Raw genomic sequence first — 15,828 nt, 5'->3', positions numbered from 1 at the left:
AGGACAATGGGAATAAGAAGCAGAGGAAACCCATTTGTAAAGGCACAGTGATAGGGCAGTGCTTAGCCTATCCTGGGGCTCAGGGATGTGACATGATTTAGAAGTCTGAGTAGCTGGAGAAGGAACACAGAGGGGAGGAGCTATCATTTAGGAAGGGTCTGACACCTGCTAAAATAGTATTATGTAGTCGTTATCTCAACATTTCACAGTGATCTTATGAGGTGGGTAATATTATCCTCATTTAAAATTTTTTTGTGGGCACCTGGGTGGCTCAGTCATTAAGCGTCTGCCTTTGGCTCAGGTCATGATCCCAGGGTCCTGGGATTGAACCCCCTGTTGGGCTCCCTGCTCAGCAGGAGGCCTGCTTCTCCCTCTCCCTCTTGCTGTGTCTCTCTCTGTCAAATAAATAAATAAAATCTGTAAAAAATAATTTTTTGTAATAGTTTCTTTTGCTATAATTTTGAACTTAACAGAAAAGTTGCAAGGAGAATACAAATAACTCCTGGATATCCAGCTTGACCAGTTTTTCATGTTAACATTTTGCCTGGCGCACCTTCCTTTTCTTTCTCTCTCTCTCTCTCTCTCTGTGTATGTGTGTCCCTGAATCATTCGAGAATGAACAGCAGTTACTTTGCCCTTCTGCCCCTACATACTTCAGTGTTCACATCCTAAGAACTATGATGTACTCTTACACGACAATGCAATTATCAAAACCAGAAAATTTAATGGCCACACAATACTATTATCTAATCCCCAGATCTTTTTTCAAATGTCATTGTTCGCACCAATGATGTCCTTCACACTATATATTTTTTTCTTGGTCTAGGACCCAGTCCAGTGTCACACTGTGCATTTAGTTGTCAAGTCTCTTTTGTCTCCTTTAATCCGAAATTGTTCCTCAGTCTATCTGCATCTTTCATAATCTTGACATGTTTGAAGAGTAACGTGTCATTTAATTTGTAGAATCTCCTTCAATTTGGTTTTGTCTGATGTTTCGTAATGCTTGGATTCACGTATGCATTTTGCACAAATATGAGAGAAATGATATAGTGTCCATCTCAGTGCCTCACACCAAGAGGCACATATATTCCCCATTTTTATCTCCCTTGTCTTTGAAGACATGTCTAGCAAGAAGTTGCTGTGGCCAAGGTCAAAGACATTGCTGCCTATGTTCTCCTTTAGGATTTTCATGGATTCCTTTCCCAGAGTTAGGTCTTTTTTTTTTTTTTTAAGATTTTTATTTATTTATTTGACAGAGAGAGAGAGCACAAGCAAGGGGAGCGGCAGGCAGAGATAGAAGCAGCCTCCCCACTGAGCAGGGAGCCTGATGTGAGACTTGATCCCAGGACTCTGGGATCATCACCTGAGCCGAAGGCAAATGCTTAACTGACTGAGCGACTCAAGCATCCCTCAGATTTAATCTGAGGTCTTTAATCCATTTTAAGTTTATCTTTGTATAAGGTGTAAGGAAATGGTCCAGTTTCATTCTTTTGCATGTGGCTGTCCAATTTTCCCAACACCATTTGTTGAAGATACTGTCTTTTTTCCAGTGGACATTCTTTCCTGCTTTGTTGAAGATTAGTTGACCATAGAGTTGAAGGTCTATTTCTGGGCTCTCTATTCTGTTCCATTGATCTATGTGTCTGTTTTTGTGCCAGTAGCATATATTGTCTTGATGATGACAGCTTTGTAATAGACCTTGGAGTCCGGAATTATGATGCTATCAGCTTTGGTTTTCTTTTCTTTTCTTTTTTTTTTTTTTTTCAGCTTTGGTTTTCTTTTTCAACATTCCTTTGGCTATTTGGGGTCTTTTCTGATTCCAGACAAATTTTAGGACTATTTGTTCCATCTCTTTGAAAAATATTGATGGTATTTTGATAGGAATTGCATTGAATGCATAGATTGTTTTAGGTAGCCCAGACATTTTCACAATATTTGTTCTTGGACGGAGATGGGTGGGGACATGGGGTAACCGGGTGATGGGCACTAAGGAGGGCACGTGATATAATGAGGAATGTAATATCCAACGTATGAATCACTAAACTCTGCCTCTGAAACTAAAAATAATAATAATCATCATCATCCCCATTTCTGAGATGAAGATGCTGAGGCTCAGAAAGTTAGAGTCACTTGCTTGAAGTCATGTTAACAATATGTGAACTATCTTATGTACTCAGGCCTCTCTGACCCTGAAAGGGTCCCTGTCCACCACAATACCTTTGGGCTGAGCTTAGGACTCCAGAATTTATGCTTCAGGTAATGGGGAGCAGTCAGAGGTTCTGAGATGCTTTTGTGTCAGATCCATCATGGCACAGACCAGATGTTGCAAAGTGGTGGTCTACTCGACCAAATCTGGACGGTCACTGAGTTTCATTTGGCCCATGTATATTGGTCCACACAGCATTTCAAAATCTGATTTAATTGTTAACATTTAAAATTAGATCATAGCACATAAAAATGCAGGTTTCCGGATTTTCTTGTAAAATCATGAGATGTGGCAACACTAAGCCTGTAGGCCTTCTTGTCAATAGTTGACTGGAGGTGAGTAGAGATAACTAACCCATTCAGCTGACTCAGGTATTCCACATTGCCAGAGAACCCCCAGCTCTTATGCCCTGAAACAAAAGCCCTGTGTAAGCTGTCATTTATGTTCAACCCAGGTTTTACATTTATTCTGCTGCATAGCCCCTAACGGTGCCTAAGGTCAGACACTTAGTTCAGAGACATCTTGTCTCCCTGGTGGTATTGTTGAAATGTTGTAATACCCAGTATCGTTAATTCTGATGTTTGTTGACATATGCTTCAGATGGGATTCAGCTGGAATATTGATAAGAATCTCTTACCAAGAGGAATGAAAAGAGTGGAAGATAAATGTTCTGCAGTCCTTTTCTGGCCCCCTTGGTCTTCTAACTTCTAGTCAGATTCCCCAAATGTGTCCCCATGTTCCTAGTTTTGGGGGATTCTAAATCTTAGAATATTTACATACTGTCTCATTTTATCTTAAACAACTCTTAAATGAGTAGGTGGGCAAGGTAATCCAAATATTCATACACAAAGAAAATCACTCTTTCTGGACACATTACAGATTATTATGGTCATGTGAGAATGTTTTCTGAAAAGTTATGATTGCATTTTGTCATATACCATTCGTTCTCCAAAATGGTATTTTTCTATCTCAAAACCAGTATTCTTATATACTACACTGGCTGCACTGGTGAGCACTGCTCGCAGGAGTTGAGTGCTCATTAGTCCATTTGGTAACCAGGGAATCATTCTTCCAGGAGACTAAGATGGGCAATCTTCTATTGCAGGGATGTGTATCCTTTTGTTTACTGAGATTTCCAGGAAGGGCTTACTAGATCTGTGGTCCTCTGGTCTGGGCTTTGTGACTCGCCAGGAAGTATAGTCAGTGGGCTGACAGAAGAACCCAGGAGGTTCCACTGAGATACACTACGGCACTAGAGACTGGAAATGAAGAAAAGGATTGGACTTTGGGAGGATAGCTGGTCTTCTAGGCCAGGGATACTCAGACTGAGGTGATCACCAAAATCTTTCAGAACTCCATCCCAGGCTTATGGGATCAGATTATCTAAAAGGATTGCAGGAAGGTGTAGCTGGGAGGGCATATATATTTAAAGTTCCCCCAGGTGATTCTGTGCAACCAGGGTTGGGAGTCACGCTTTTTTTATACTTGATGCTAAGTATGAGCAGCCTTGGGATCACAGACAAAGCAGCAGCAGCTATGGCTGGATAGACAGTGTGATTCCAGATACACTCTACTTAGGACTCAGAATTAGAGGAAGAAAGCAAGGGCTCCTGGGTTGCCCTTAGATGCCTAAGTCTAAACTGAATTTTATAAACACTGAAAAACCAGAGTGCTAGAATAGTTGTAGTAGGCAACTAGTATGAGAGAATCTTTGTGTTATACAGTAATTAAATTATTGACAGGGCTTTTATTTAGGTTGTAAATCACCTCCATCTTGTCAAATCCAATGGGCAAGTCCCAGTCCTTGTCTAATTTGAATCCTTGGTGACATTTGACATAGACGTCCACTTCTCCTTGAAACTCTTTCTTCTTTTGGCTTCTATGGGCACCACTTTCTTCCCCCCCTTTGGCTTTCTTCCTACTTCTCAGGCTCTTCCTCCTCTGCTCAACCTCTAAGTCAAGGATTTTGCCTTGTGCCATCTGCCCTTCATCTTCTGTACACTCTCAGCAAGTAATCTCATTCAGACCCAAGCTTTAAACAACATAATTTTACTGAATATTTCTAAATATGTATCTGTGGCCCTGACCTCTTCCCTGAGTTTGAACTTGCACATCCAATGGTCTACTTAAGACCTCCATCTGGATGTGTAATGAGTCTTTTCATACCTGCTCCTCCCTGATCTTCCCCATCTCAGTTAATACCACCACCATCTCTAAGACGCCCAGGCCAGAAACCAGAGTCAACTTTGGCTCCTCCCTGTCCCTTATCCCATCCATCTGATCCTTCAGCCAAACCTGGTGGCTCTTCCTCCAAAACATGTCTGGATTCCCATGCCTCCTACCACCATCGCTTCTACAACCTTGGTCCAAGCTACCATCATCTCTCCCCTGGAGTAAAAAACCTTCTAAATGTTACTCCCCTCTTATTCCTCTACAGCTTAATCTCCACATTTTTAATGAAAATGATTTTTAAAAATTTAAAAAACTTTTTAAAATGCAAATGATATCTTGTCTTACCTTCCAAATAGATTTTCTTTACAATGAGAAGAAAATTCAAACTCCTTGCTATAGGCCTCAAGATCCTAGCATCTGTGATTCTCAACCATGCCTGTCCATTAGAATCACTTGTGGGGGGCGCCTGGGTGGCTCAGTGGGTTAAAGCCTCTGCTTTCGGCTCAGGTCATGATCCCAGGGTTCTGGGATCGAGCCCCACATTGGGCTCTCTGCTCAGCAGAGAGCCTGCTTTCCTTCCTCTCTTTCTGCCTGCCTCTCTGCCTACTTGTGATCTCTGTCTGTCAAATAAATAAATAAAATCTTTTAAATAAATAAATAAATAAATAAAAAGAATCACTTGTGGGTGAATTTTATTCATTTTTTAAAGGATGTATTTATTTATTTTTTTATTTGAGAGAGCGAGAGAGAGAGATTGTGCACGAGCTGGGGGGAGGGGCAGAGGGAGAAGGAGGAGCAGGTTTCCTGCTGAGCAGGGAGCCTGATGTGGCACTCAACCCCAGGACCCTAGGATCATGACCTGAGCCAAAGGCAGATACTTAAGCAGCTAAGCCACTCAGGCATTCCCACTATTTTAAAATTTTTGGTTGATGACTTTCATGTTTATTATCTTCATGCCCCCACCCTGCATAAAATGTAAGCTCCGGAGTACAGGGACTTTGTTGCCCAACACAATATTCCCAACACTGAAACAGTGCCTGGCACATGGTGTAAAAGCTAGGGGACATTGCCTTAAAAGGATTTCACGGGAAGACTAAAAATATAGGAGGTATTTAATACCATGAAGATTTTCTTTAGAAGTTACCTGAGACTGGCGGGTGGGTGGTCTAGAACCTAATTCTTCATGGTGAGGTGGGATTTCCAGTGGACTCTCTGAGAAACGAAGGTCCTTCCATGTTTTAGAGTCCGTTCTTTCACCTCCTTCAAGATCTACAATTATTTAAAAAAAATTTCTGTGAATATCTGTAATTATATATGTAATCATGCAAATACGTCTTCATAGGTGGACACCTTTTGAGGTCATCACATCTTTAACTAGATGGAGGAATTATATAAAGAAGCCACCACTCCGTGAACTAGCACTGGGAAAGAAAAAAATTAGCCCAGACTGAGAAAAGAAAAATCTGCCCTGCTACATTCTACAACACTCCACATCAGGCTGAGAAAATAGATAAATCCAATGGCAGGGTGAGCAGGAAACCTTCTTTCTCCCAAGGACGCACTGGAGCCGTAAAATGTCATAACAGCTCCTTTCCCCCTTCTTTGAGTGGTTGTTGTTTCTTACTTGCTAAGAAACCTTGTTCTCTATAACCAGAGATTATCAGAAATCTTGCTGGTTAAAATCTTATCAGAAAGAATGAACCCTCCAACTCTTGCCTGAAGGACGTAAGTCACTCTGACACAGAGCAGCAGCCTCAATTTCCAACCTTGGTGCAGAGTATCAGAGAATTGTCTCTGAACACAATATTCCACATTTATTTTTGTAGTTTCCAAGGTGAACAAAGCCCTGGTTCCCTTTGCAATCCATATCTGATGGTGCCAGTTCACGTGCAGCCCTGCTTTGCTTTGAGCCTATCAAAACTTGGCTCTCACTTCATTTCATCCAGACTCCATCTGTCCCCCAACCCCTATAACCTTGTCTTTTCCTTTGTTTGGTGTGATGCCCCATACTACTTCTGCTGTGTGGTCTCCCTCATTGCAACAAGTCAACAAATCTCACTTTGTTGGACTCTGTGATGATCCCTCTTGGTCTTAAGCTGTTAGCAAGGATAGCACTAAGATTATCTTACTTTTCTATTCCAGTATTTCTTATTCCAACCCTTCTACAGTCAAGAACATGAGCAATGAACCCGTTTGGTGGTTTAGAATATTAAACCTTATCTTCATCCTTCCATGTCATACCTGCAGACTTTCTAAGGTTAAGATTCCAATCCTGTTTATTTTCAGCATTCTTGTATTTCTTCCATAGTTTTGATTCAACAAATCCATTTTTCAATTCCTAGGAATGACAATCCTATGTCAATCACTTGATTACATGTTGGATGTCATGTACATATGTTGCATGTCAATCACTCGATTACACCCATTTGCAATGTGAAAATGAAAAGTTGCCAGGTAGAGACAATGTCATAGCATGCCTTTCTTACTCGAAAGAGTTTACAGTAGTTTTTACAAAATGACCTTTGTTTCACCTTACTCTGGAAACCCATGGCTTTGTATCTGGGCCAGTTGGCTGGCAGCATGTCTGGCTATTAGGCTCCAACATTTAAGCACCCAAGGCCAGCAGCAGGACATGCAGGCAGGATGTTACAATCATTGGAATCTGGGGAATAACAAAGGGACCACCAGATCCAGGAGGCAAATAAAGGGTGGGGGGGTCAGGCCAAAATAGGACTTAACTACACTACTTGCCCATGCACAGTACTTATATTCTTCTCCATGGACTTTCTTCCCCCTGGACTCAGTCCCTTATGCCTGATTCAAGCCTGAGCATCTACTGAGGCAAATAAGCTCTGCTTCTACTGGATACCCCTGCCCATGGTAGATCCCTGCCCCAATCATACTTGAGCCCCACATTAGGCCTGCACCCACTGCTCTGGTCCTATAGCCACCTTTCTGGGCTCTGGTCCATCCTGGAGCTGAAAGGATCCCCTCCCAAACTTCTGGTCATCCCCACCAAGACCTCCATGACTGAGACTTTTTGGTTGATTGCTTTACCATGAGCTAGCCCATCCTCTGGCCCTTGCATCTATCTCACTGGTGCCCAAAGCCCAGGGACTGAAGTTTGAAATACCCTTGTAGGTAAGTCTGGTTCATCCTCCGGAGAAGCAAGGTTTTGAGCTTTTCGGGGTTGAAGATTTCAGCATAATCAACAGCTATAGTCACAGAGGGTTTCTACTAGTCTGATGTATCTGTTCAACAAATATACACTCACTGCCCTCTCCAGCCCTCCTCTGTGCAAGGCAATGAGTATGGCAGACTTGTTCTCTGCCACCTTGGAACTTACTCTGCATGGGGAAGGTAAATGATGAGCAAAGTAATCACATATTCAAAGCACTATAAAAGAGAAGGTCCAGACGCTAGGGGAGCAGTGACAGAACATAGCATACACAATGTAGTTTGGCTGGAGGAATATACAGGGGAGTCACACAATGAGAAAGGATGACTGAAGATAGAAACCGATCACTTTCTTCAATAGGTAAGTGGGGTTCACTGAAGACAATGGAGCATGGGCCATAATGCTGGGGAGGAATTTAATGTGCAGGACAGAACACGTGCAGGATGGACTGACTAACAGGAGGGAAATCACTTCATAGTGGTGGCTACTGACCACAATTATAAGAACCTATGAGCATAGGCAACGAAATGAAAGAGAAGATGGAATCACTGAGAAAGAAGGAACCAAGAATGTGGTGACCATCTGAAAGTGTTACATCTACTTGCTTGCTTGAAAGAATCTTTGAGGACATTTCCGACATGGTTTTCTGAAGAGACTGTATTCACTGGTTCGCAGCCCACCTGAAACACCTTTGTTACAATGCCACTCTGTCTGCAGTCCCTGAAAATAGAAAAAGTGTTACATGAAGTTTCCAAGAAAAGACAGCTCTCTTGAATAACCACACCGCCAGCCACACCACTTGATAAAGAACCAGGCCACTGGGTGCCTGGGTGGCTCAGTGGGTTAAAACCTCTGCCTTTGGCTCAGGTCATGATCTCAGGGTCCTGGGATAGAGCCCCGCATCCTGCTCTCTGCTCAGCAGGGAGCCTCCCCCGCTCTCTCTGCCTGCCTCTCTGCCTACTTGTGATTTCTGTCTGTCAAGTAAATAAATAAAATCTTAAAAAAAAAAAAAAAAAGAAAGAACCAGGCCACTGCTATCTTCAACCCCCACCTCCCCACCCCATCTCACCCCTGCCAGGCTCCTTGGTTGGTTTCCATAAATTATCATTTGGGCCCCTTATTTGTTTGCTTTTGTCTTCCCAAGCTTCAAATTCCTGCTCTTATGTTTTAAATTAACCAATAAAGAGTGAGACCAAGAGACCCTAGGCCCCCACCCCCAGACCCAATAGAAGCAGCATCCCAGGCCCATACATTCTCTCTACTGGTAACCTTGCTGTGTGGTCCCAGGTATGCTACATAATTTCCAGGACTTGTAAGTAATAAACCTTGTCTCTGAGAGTTTCCTGATGGTTCCTGCTGAGGATGTCTTACAACCATGATAAGAACTACAAGGGCCAGTCCAGCCACAACACAAGGCCAGCCTACGACAGTCTTCATGTGGACATGTTTTCATTTCTCTTGAATAGGTATGCAGGAGTGGAATTGCTGGGTCAAGTGTATCTCTAACTTTTTAGAAACTGCTAAACTGTGGTTGTTCCATTTTACATTCCCACCAGTATTATTTGAAGGTTCCAGTTTCTCCACATACTCATCAACATTTGATATTATCAGCCTTTTTTGGTCACCTGTACTCTTGATTATGTTCTCTGTAGGCATATGCTTCTGCTGTGTCCCTAGAATATTGGGACATAGGCTTGGCTGTTGTAACACCAAATCAAAATAATAGTGGCTTAAACTAGAGAGAATCAACAGGGTATAATCAGCTCAGAGCTGGTACAGAGGTGCCATGGTGATGGGTGCATGGTGTCAAGTTTCTTTCTTATTGCTCCATCTCTAAGACCTTGAACTCGTCTTCATGAGCCAACATGGCTGACCACATCCACATTCCAGCTAGCAGGAAGCAGGGCCTACCTCTTCCCTATAAGGGCACAATCTAGAAGTTGTACACACCACTTTCACATACATCTCACTGGCCACACCTGGCTCTGGCCAGTTGCAAGGAGAATTGGGAAATATCTTTCTTCCAGGCAAACATGTGTCCAGCTAAAAATCATGGGTTCTGTTATTCTAGAAGAAGGAAAACACAGATAGTGGGGGACAGCCAACAGCCTCCAATGATCATCATGACCATGAATCAAATTTAACATTTTTAACTCTCATGCCCACTAAATTGTGTCAAAAGCTCACAGCTGGAACACAGATGATTCTGTGTGAATTCTATTCTGCCTAGGCACTTAACTCTTTTTCCATTTCCATTCTCTTCTTTCTTTTGTGTTCTCTGTCTGCTTTACTCTTGCTGATTTTCATACTGGTCTCTGATACATTTCATGTTTCATTAGCCTTTCTTTTGCAATTTCTCAGATCTCTTATTTGCCAGTTTTTTAATGTTTTTTAAAAATTTTGAAGCTTTGGGGCGCCTGGGTGGCTCAGTGGTTAAAGCCTCTGCCTTCGGCTCAGGTCATGATCCCAGGGTCCTGGGATCGAGCTTCACTTCGGGCTCTCTGCTCAGCAGGGAGCCTGCCTCCTCCTCCTCTCTCTTTCTGCCTGCCTCTCTGCCTACTTGTGATCTGTCTGTCAAATAAATAAAAATCTTAAAAAAAAAAAAGTCAAAAAAAAATTTGAAACTTTAAGTAAAAAAGTACCCCAAAATACTTTAGATTCTTTGATCAAGTAAATATTTATAAATGTGTAAACATCAATTACAAAACAGAGAAATACTTAACATTAAGCAATAAAGAAGATTTTTTTTTTATATTTTTTTTTAAAGATTTTATTTATTTGTCAGAGAGAGAGGGGAGAGCGAGCGAGCACAGGCAGACAGAATGGCAGGCAGAGGCAGAGGGAGAAGCAGGCTCCCCGCCAAGCAAGGAGCCCGATGTGGGACTCGATCCCAGGACGCTGGGATCATGACCTGAGCCAAAGGCAGCTGCTTAACCAACTGAGCCACCCAGGCGTCCCAAGAAGTTTGAAGCTACATTTCTAGGAGAAAAAAATGATCAGAAATATACAATTCATCTCAATGGCACTATCTATCAGTATGTAACAATATTTAAACTACATGTTCACTGGAGTGATTTACAGGTGGCTAATCTTTGGGGAAGCACACGTTTTTTGCTGTCCTTTGTTTTGTTCAGTTTTACAGTTACAGATATCTGGCTGTAGATACAGAGGATCTTTTAGATGAGATGCTTATTTAACTCATTGACCTCAACATCCATCTCACCTAAATGTTCATCTTTGGTCCCAGGTCTGCCATCCAAGATACAGCTGTCTTCCCTGCTAGCACACTTCCTGGACACCACAAATATCTCCATCCAGGGATCCTTCAAATCCTGGATAATGATGGGGCTCCCTGAAATGTGTGCTTCTAGTCCCACCATCACACTGAGCAGAAGCCTGACTCTTGTCCACTTGCTCTACTCCTGGAAGTAGTATAGGTTGTCTCCCCCACCATAGCTGGTCCCTTCCATGGGGACACAGCAAGGGCTCTCACTCATGGACTTGTTCCCTCCACGAGGAGCCCAGAAACTAGCTTCAACTGCCAGCTAAGTAGAAGGACTTCCTGACTGTGATATCAAAACAGGTTTAAGTTTGGGGTTGGAGCTAGAAATCATACTCTGCCCAAATCTCATTTAAATACACAGAAATTGGGACGCCTGGGTGGCTCAGTTGGTTAAGCAGCTGCCTTCGGCTCAGGTCATGATCCCGGCGTCCTGGGATCGAGTCCCGCATCGGGCTCCTTGCTTGGCAGGGAGCCTGCTTCTCCCTCTGCCTCTGCCTGCCACTCTGTCTGCCTGTGCTCACTCTCGCTTCTCTCTCTATGACAAATAAATAAAATAAAATCTTAAAAAAAAAATAAATAAATACACAGAAATTTTGCTAGGATTGATATCAGAGGTCTTAAATATGTATCTTTAGGAATAGCAATATAAGGTGCATTTGACATTAAAAAAAAAGTATGTGTAGCTCTATCCCCATAAGATTACTATCCTCTCAATAAAATAGCAGAATTACTTGGATGATTGGAAGAGTTAAGAAGCTGGATCTGTAAGAATTCTGCAACTTGTCCAGGCTTCTCAATCTACTGAGAATTACCAGAATTTTAGGCTAGATAATACTTTGCTGTGGAAGCTGTCCAGGGCATAAGATGTTTAGCAACATCCTTGACCTCCACCCAGCAGATGCTACTAGCACACTCCCACTTCCAGATGTGACAGCCAAAAATATTTCCAGGCATGACCAAATGTCCCCTTTGGGGCAAAATTATGCCCATCTTAGAACCTGGTTTAGGAACATGAAGGGGCTGAGTAGAACCTACTCACTCAGGCAGGCATTGGTTTTTCAAATACGAGGCATGCCCTTTGAGTTGAGTCACACAACAGCAACCCGTTAGCCCCTTTGTTAGGAATGTGAATAACAACAAACAACAACAATAACAGCTATTCCATGTGCAATGCCAAATGTATCTGAAGTGTATTACCTCTGATTTTCACAATGGCTGCCAGCTAAGTTTTATTAACCTCACTTAACGAATGAGACAACTGAGAATCAGAACTTATTCCAGTTAGTAAGTTCCTCTTATTCAAAGAGGAACAAGAGAACTGGGATTAAAGTCCAGATCTGAAGGCCAGCAAATTCCATCCTCTGCTCTACACTCCAAACTACCCCTCTCAAAGCAGTGCTCTTCTTGCCTTTGTTGCTGCTTATGGAGATGGCATCTGCATCTTTCCTCCATACGTTATATATGGCTGCAGATGGATGCCCGTGAGATGCCCTGCTAACCTGCCAATCAGTTTACTTTATTAACCATTGTTGTAAAACTGGAAAGTTCCCCATGAAAGAAAATGATTGTTCTCAGGGGACTCTGATTCCCCCAAATATCTACCTTCGGTTTGAGACAGTTTTTTGTTTTTTTTGTTTTGTTTTGTTTTGTTTTGTTTTGAGACAGCTTTTACCTCAGCCCAGCTCAATTTATCTTGACCACCATATAAGGTAATTGACAAAGAAGGGAGAACCACACAAGTTCATTGTCAAATCACTATAAAATGATGATATCAAAGAAAGGAAGTTCCTGAACAGAAAGGTGGCTTCTTTTTTTTTTTTTTTAAGATTTTATTTATTTATTTGACAGAGAGAGACACAGTGAGAGAGGGAACACAATCAGGGGGACTAGGAGAGAGAAAGCAGGCTTCCCGTCGAGCAGGGAGCCTGATGTGGGGCTCAATTCCAGGATCTTGGGATCATGACCCAAGCCAAAGGTAGATGCCCAACGACTAAGCCACCCAGGTGCCCCAGAAAGGCGGCTTTTAAAAGAAACAAGACAGATGTCAGAAAGTTTACAGACCCTGGACTGGACCATCAATATGGATCATCAAAACCCAACACCCAGGGTGCCTGTGTGTCTCATTTGGTTAAGCGTCTGATTCTTAATCTCAGCTCAAGTCTTGACCTCAGGATTGTGAGTTCAAGCCCCGCACTGGGCTCCATTCTGGGTGTGGAGCCTACTTAAAAAAAAAACAAGATAAAACAAAACAACCCCAACACCCACTTGCTGAAATGTTCCCAAGTTTCCCACCCCTCCCGTTCACCTGTGTTCTTTACTGACCATGCTCTGATGTGAAAATTCATGTACATATATTTGGACCCATGAAAGCGCACATAGGAGTGTCCTTATTCCTTTTCTTTCATTCTAGGATATCATATTTTTTTTTAAAGATTTTATTTATTTATTTGACAGACAGAGATCACAAGTAGGCAGAGAGGCAGGCAGAGAGAGAGGAAGGGAAGCAGGCTCCCTGCTGAGCAGAGAGCCCGATGCGGGACTCGATCCCAGGACCCTGAGATCATGACCTGAGCCGAAGGCAGCGGCTTAACCCACTGAGCCACCCAGGCGCCCCTAGGATATCATATTTTAATAAAAATATATTTCCCAAAAAGTGGTATTGGCCAAATCTCTTTAAATTGAAACATCTTTTTTTCCCCATTAATGTGTCAGTTGCCACCCTTGATTGCATACTGGAATTATCAGGAAATATGGGTGACTCAGTGGGTTAAGCCTCTGTCTTCAGCTCAGGTCATGATCTTAGGGTCCTGGGATCAAGCCCTGCATCGGGCTCTCTGCTCAACGGAGAGCCTGCTTCTCCCTCTCTCTCTGCCTGCTGCTCTGCCTACTTGTGATCTTTCTCTCTGTGTGTTAAATAAATAAATAAAATCTTTAAAAAAAAATACTGATGCCTGGGTCCCATCCCAAGACATTGTTATTTAGTTGGTTTGGAGTGTACCTGGGCATCTCCTGGGCATGGAGATTCTGCAAAGCTCCCTGGGTGATTCTGATAAGGACTTGTGGTAGAATGTTACAGTCACGGTCCCTGAGGCATTATGTCTTCTATCTGCACCCCCTGGTGCCCTTGTGCCCTTGCAGAATCCCCTCACACATTGACCTTGGGGGTTGCCAAGTGACTTGCTTTGGCCAGTGAAACATTAACAATTATGACACAAGCAGAGACTAGAAAAAGCATCTGCGTATCCAGGCTTGCCCTTTCTCTTACAGCTTTTGGAAATGAATGAAAAAACTCAGGTGACCCAGCTGGAGACCCAAGGCTCAGCCAACCACCAGCACCAACCACCAACAAGTTCAAGTGACTCAAGCTTTCTTAGACTCTCCAGCTCAAGGCGAGCCAAAAAAAATGTAGCCAGGTCAGGGACCTCAGAAAAGACTAAGAGAACAAGTGCCCAGCTGAATGTATACCAAAATGCTGACCCACAGAATAATGAGCAAATGAATGATTGTTCAAACTTTTAAGACATTGTTAGGGTGGTTGGTTATACAGCAATAGCCAACTGATTCAGCAGCCAAGGTTGAGAAGCACTGGTTACATGATAATTTCAGAGACTCTTTTATTACAAAAGCAGAGCTCACTGTTAAATTTTGGAAACTAAAAAATTATCAACACAACGCAAACCATGACTGAATCACCAAAGGCAGTGAAATGCTAAAGCTGGGCTTGTTTGTTGTTTTGTTTCCAAATCATTTAATCATGAGAACCAAACAAAAATCAGATAAAGAGATAAACCCTAAGGGATTCTTAGTCATAGGAAACAAACAGAGTGTTGCTGGAGGGGAGGGGGATGGGGGACGGGGTAACTGTGTGATGGGCATTATGGAGGGCATGTGATGTAATGAGCACTGGGTATTATACAGGACTGATGAATCACTGAACTCTACCTCTGAAACTAATAATACATTATATGTTAATTAAATTTAAATTTAAAAAAATTTTTTAAAAAGGAAAGCTTACAATAGAGAAGAATTACATGTCAGTACCTTTTCCAAACTGAGCTGGGGCAGAAAGAGACTGGGGGACTGCCCCTCAACCTGACCCCTTTGAAACAAAGACATCCACAATGTCCCTAGCCATCTGGCTCAGGGAAGGAGAAGACAGCTGGCTCCGTGCAATGAGCACTCTTTGCCCACCACTCACTCCCTCCTAGACGCCTCTGGTAGTGCCCTTCTTCAGTTCTCTCCTGACACATTTTGAAGATTCTTTTAAAAAATTTTATTTAACAAAGGGGGAGAGAGTGGGAGAGCACAAGCAGGGGGAGCGGCAGGCAGAGGGAGAGGGAGAAGCAGGCTCCCTGCCCAGCAAGGAGGGATCCATGGGATCATGACCTGAGCCTAAGGCAGATGCTTAACCGACTGAGCCACCCAGGCGCCCATGCCGACACATTATTAAACAATGTCAAAATACTATAGTGCACTCATATATCCTAACTTGTTTTCACTTGAATCATAAATATTTCCCCAAATCATTCAAAATTTCATGACCATATTTTTCCTCTTAACATACTAGTGGCCTTTAATTGTTAACACTCCTATTTCAAAGCCTTTTCTCCTCATTAAGAAATTAATTACTGTAAGTACCTAGAAAAGGGCTTGAATGAAGCAGTATAATTTCCATAAAGAAAACTTACTGCATTTAAATTCACTTAAATTTAAATTCATTTAAATGCATACTAGCACAAATCTTTGTCTTGAAGACAGAAAAAAATTTTTACATAAATACTTTCCCTGAGCTGAGCATACCTGAACTACTAAGAGTGTTTTTGGAACAGACTCTAAGTGGGTACAGAGCAAGACGGTGAGAGGCATAAAGAGTGACCTTATTTTAGATGTTTTTGAAAGCTTTGTTAACTCCTACGAATTACATAGTTAGTAATTATTACTTCATTTTATTACTACCTGTAAATTATAAAAAGGCCTGCCTTACAGCAT

The 15,828-nt window shown here is 42.4% G+C and overlaps 1 protein-coding gene across 9 annotated transcripts in view; it reads right to left on the bottom strand.

Annotated features, from left to right (window-relative positions):
• DZANK1 (double zinc ribbon and ankyrin repeat domains 1) overlaps positions 1 to 15,828 on the bottom strand; it is a 65,254-nt gene that overhangs the window by 39,529 nt on the left and 9,897 nt on the right. For all 9 annotated transcript variants that reach the window (XM_047746420.1, XM_047746419.1, XM_047746416.1 and 6 more), the window contains 3 exons: positions 8,162 to 8,276; positions 6,620 to 6,716; positions 5,523 to 5,647 (listed from right to left, as the gene is read on the bottom strand). In XM_047746420.1, the coding sequence (XP_047602376.1) occupies positions 5,523 to 5,647; positions 6,620 to 6,716; positions 8,162 to 8,276 (337 nt within the window). The remainder of the gene's footprint in view (positions 1 to 5,522; positions 5,648 to 6,619; positions 6,717 to 8,161; positions 8,277 to 15,828) is intronic.

Source organism: Lutra lutra, chromosome 9, assembly GCF_902655055.1.
Source record: "Lutra lutra chromosome 9, mLutLut1.2, whole genome shotgun sequence".
Classification (NCBI taxonomy): Eukaryota; Metazoa; Chordata; class Mammalia; order Carnivora; family Mustelidae; genus Lutra; species Lutra lutra.
Note: the sequence above shows the minus strand (reverse complement) of the source record. Positions and strands in the feature narration are given on the sequence as shown.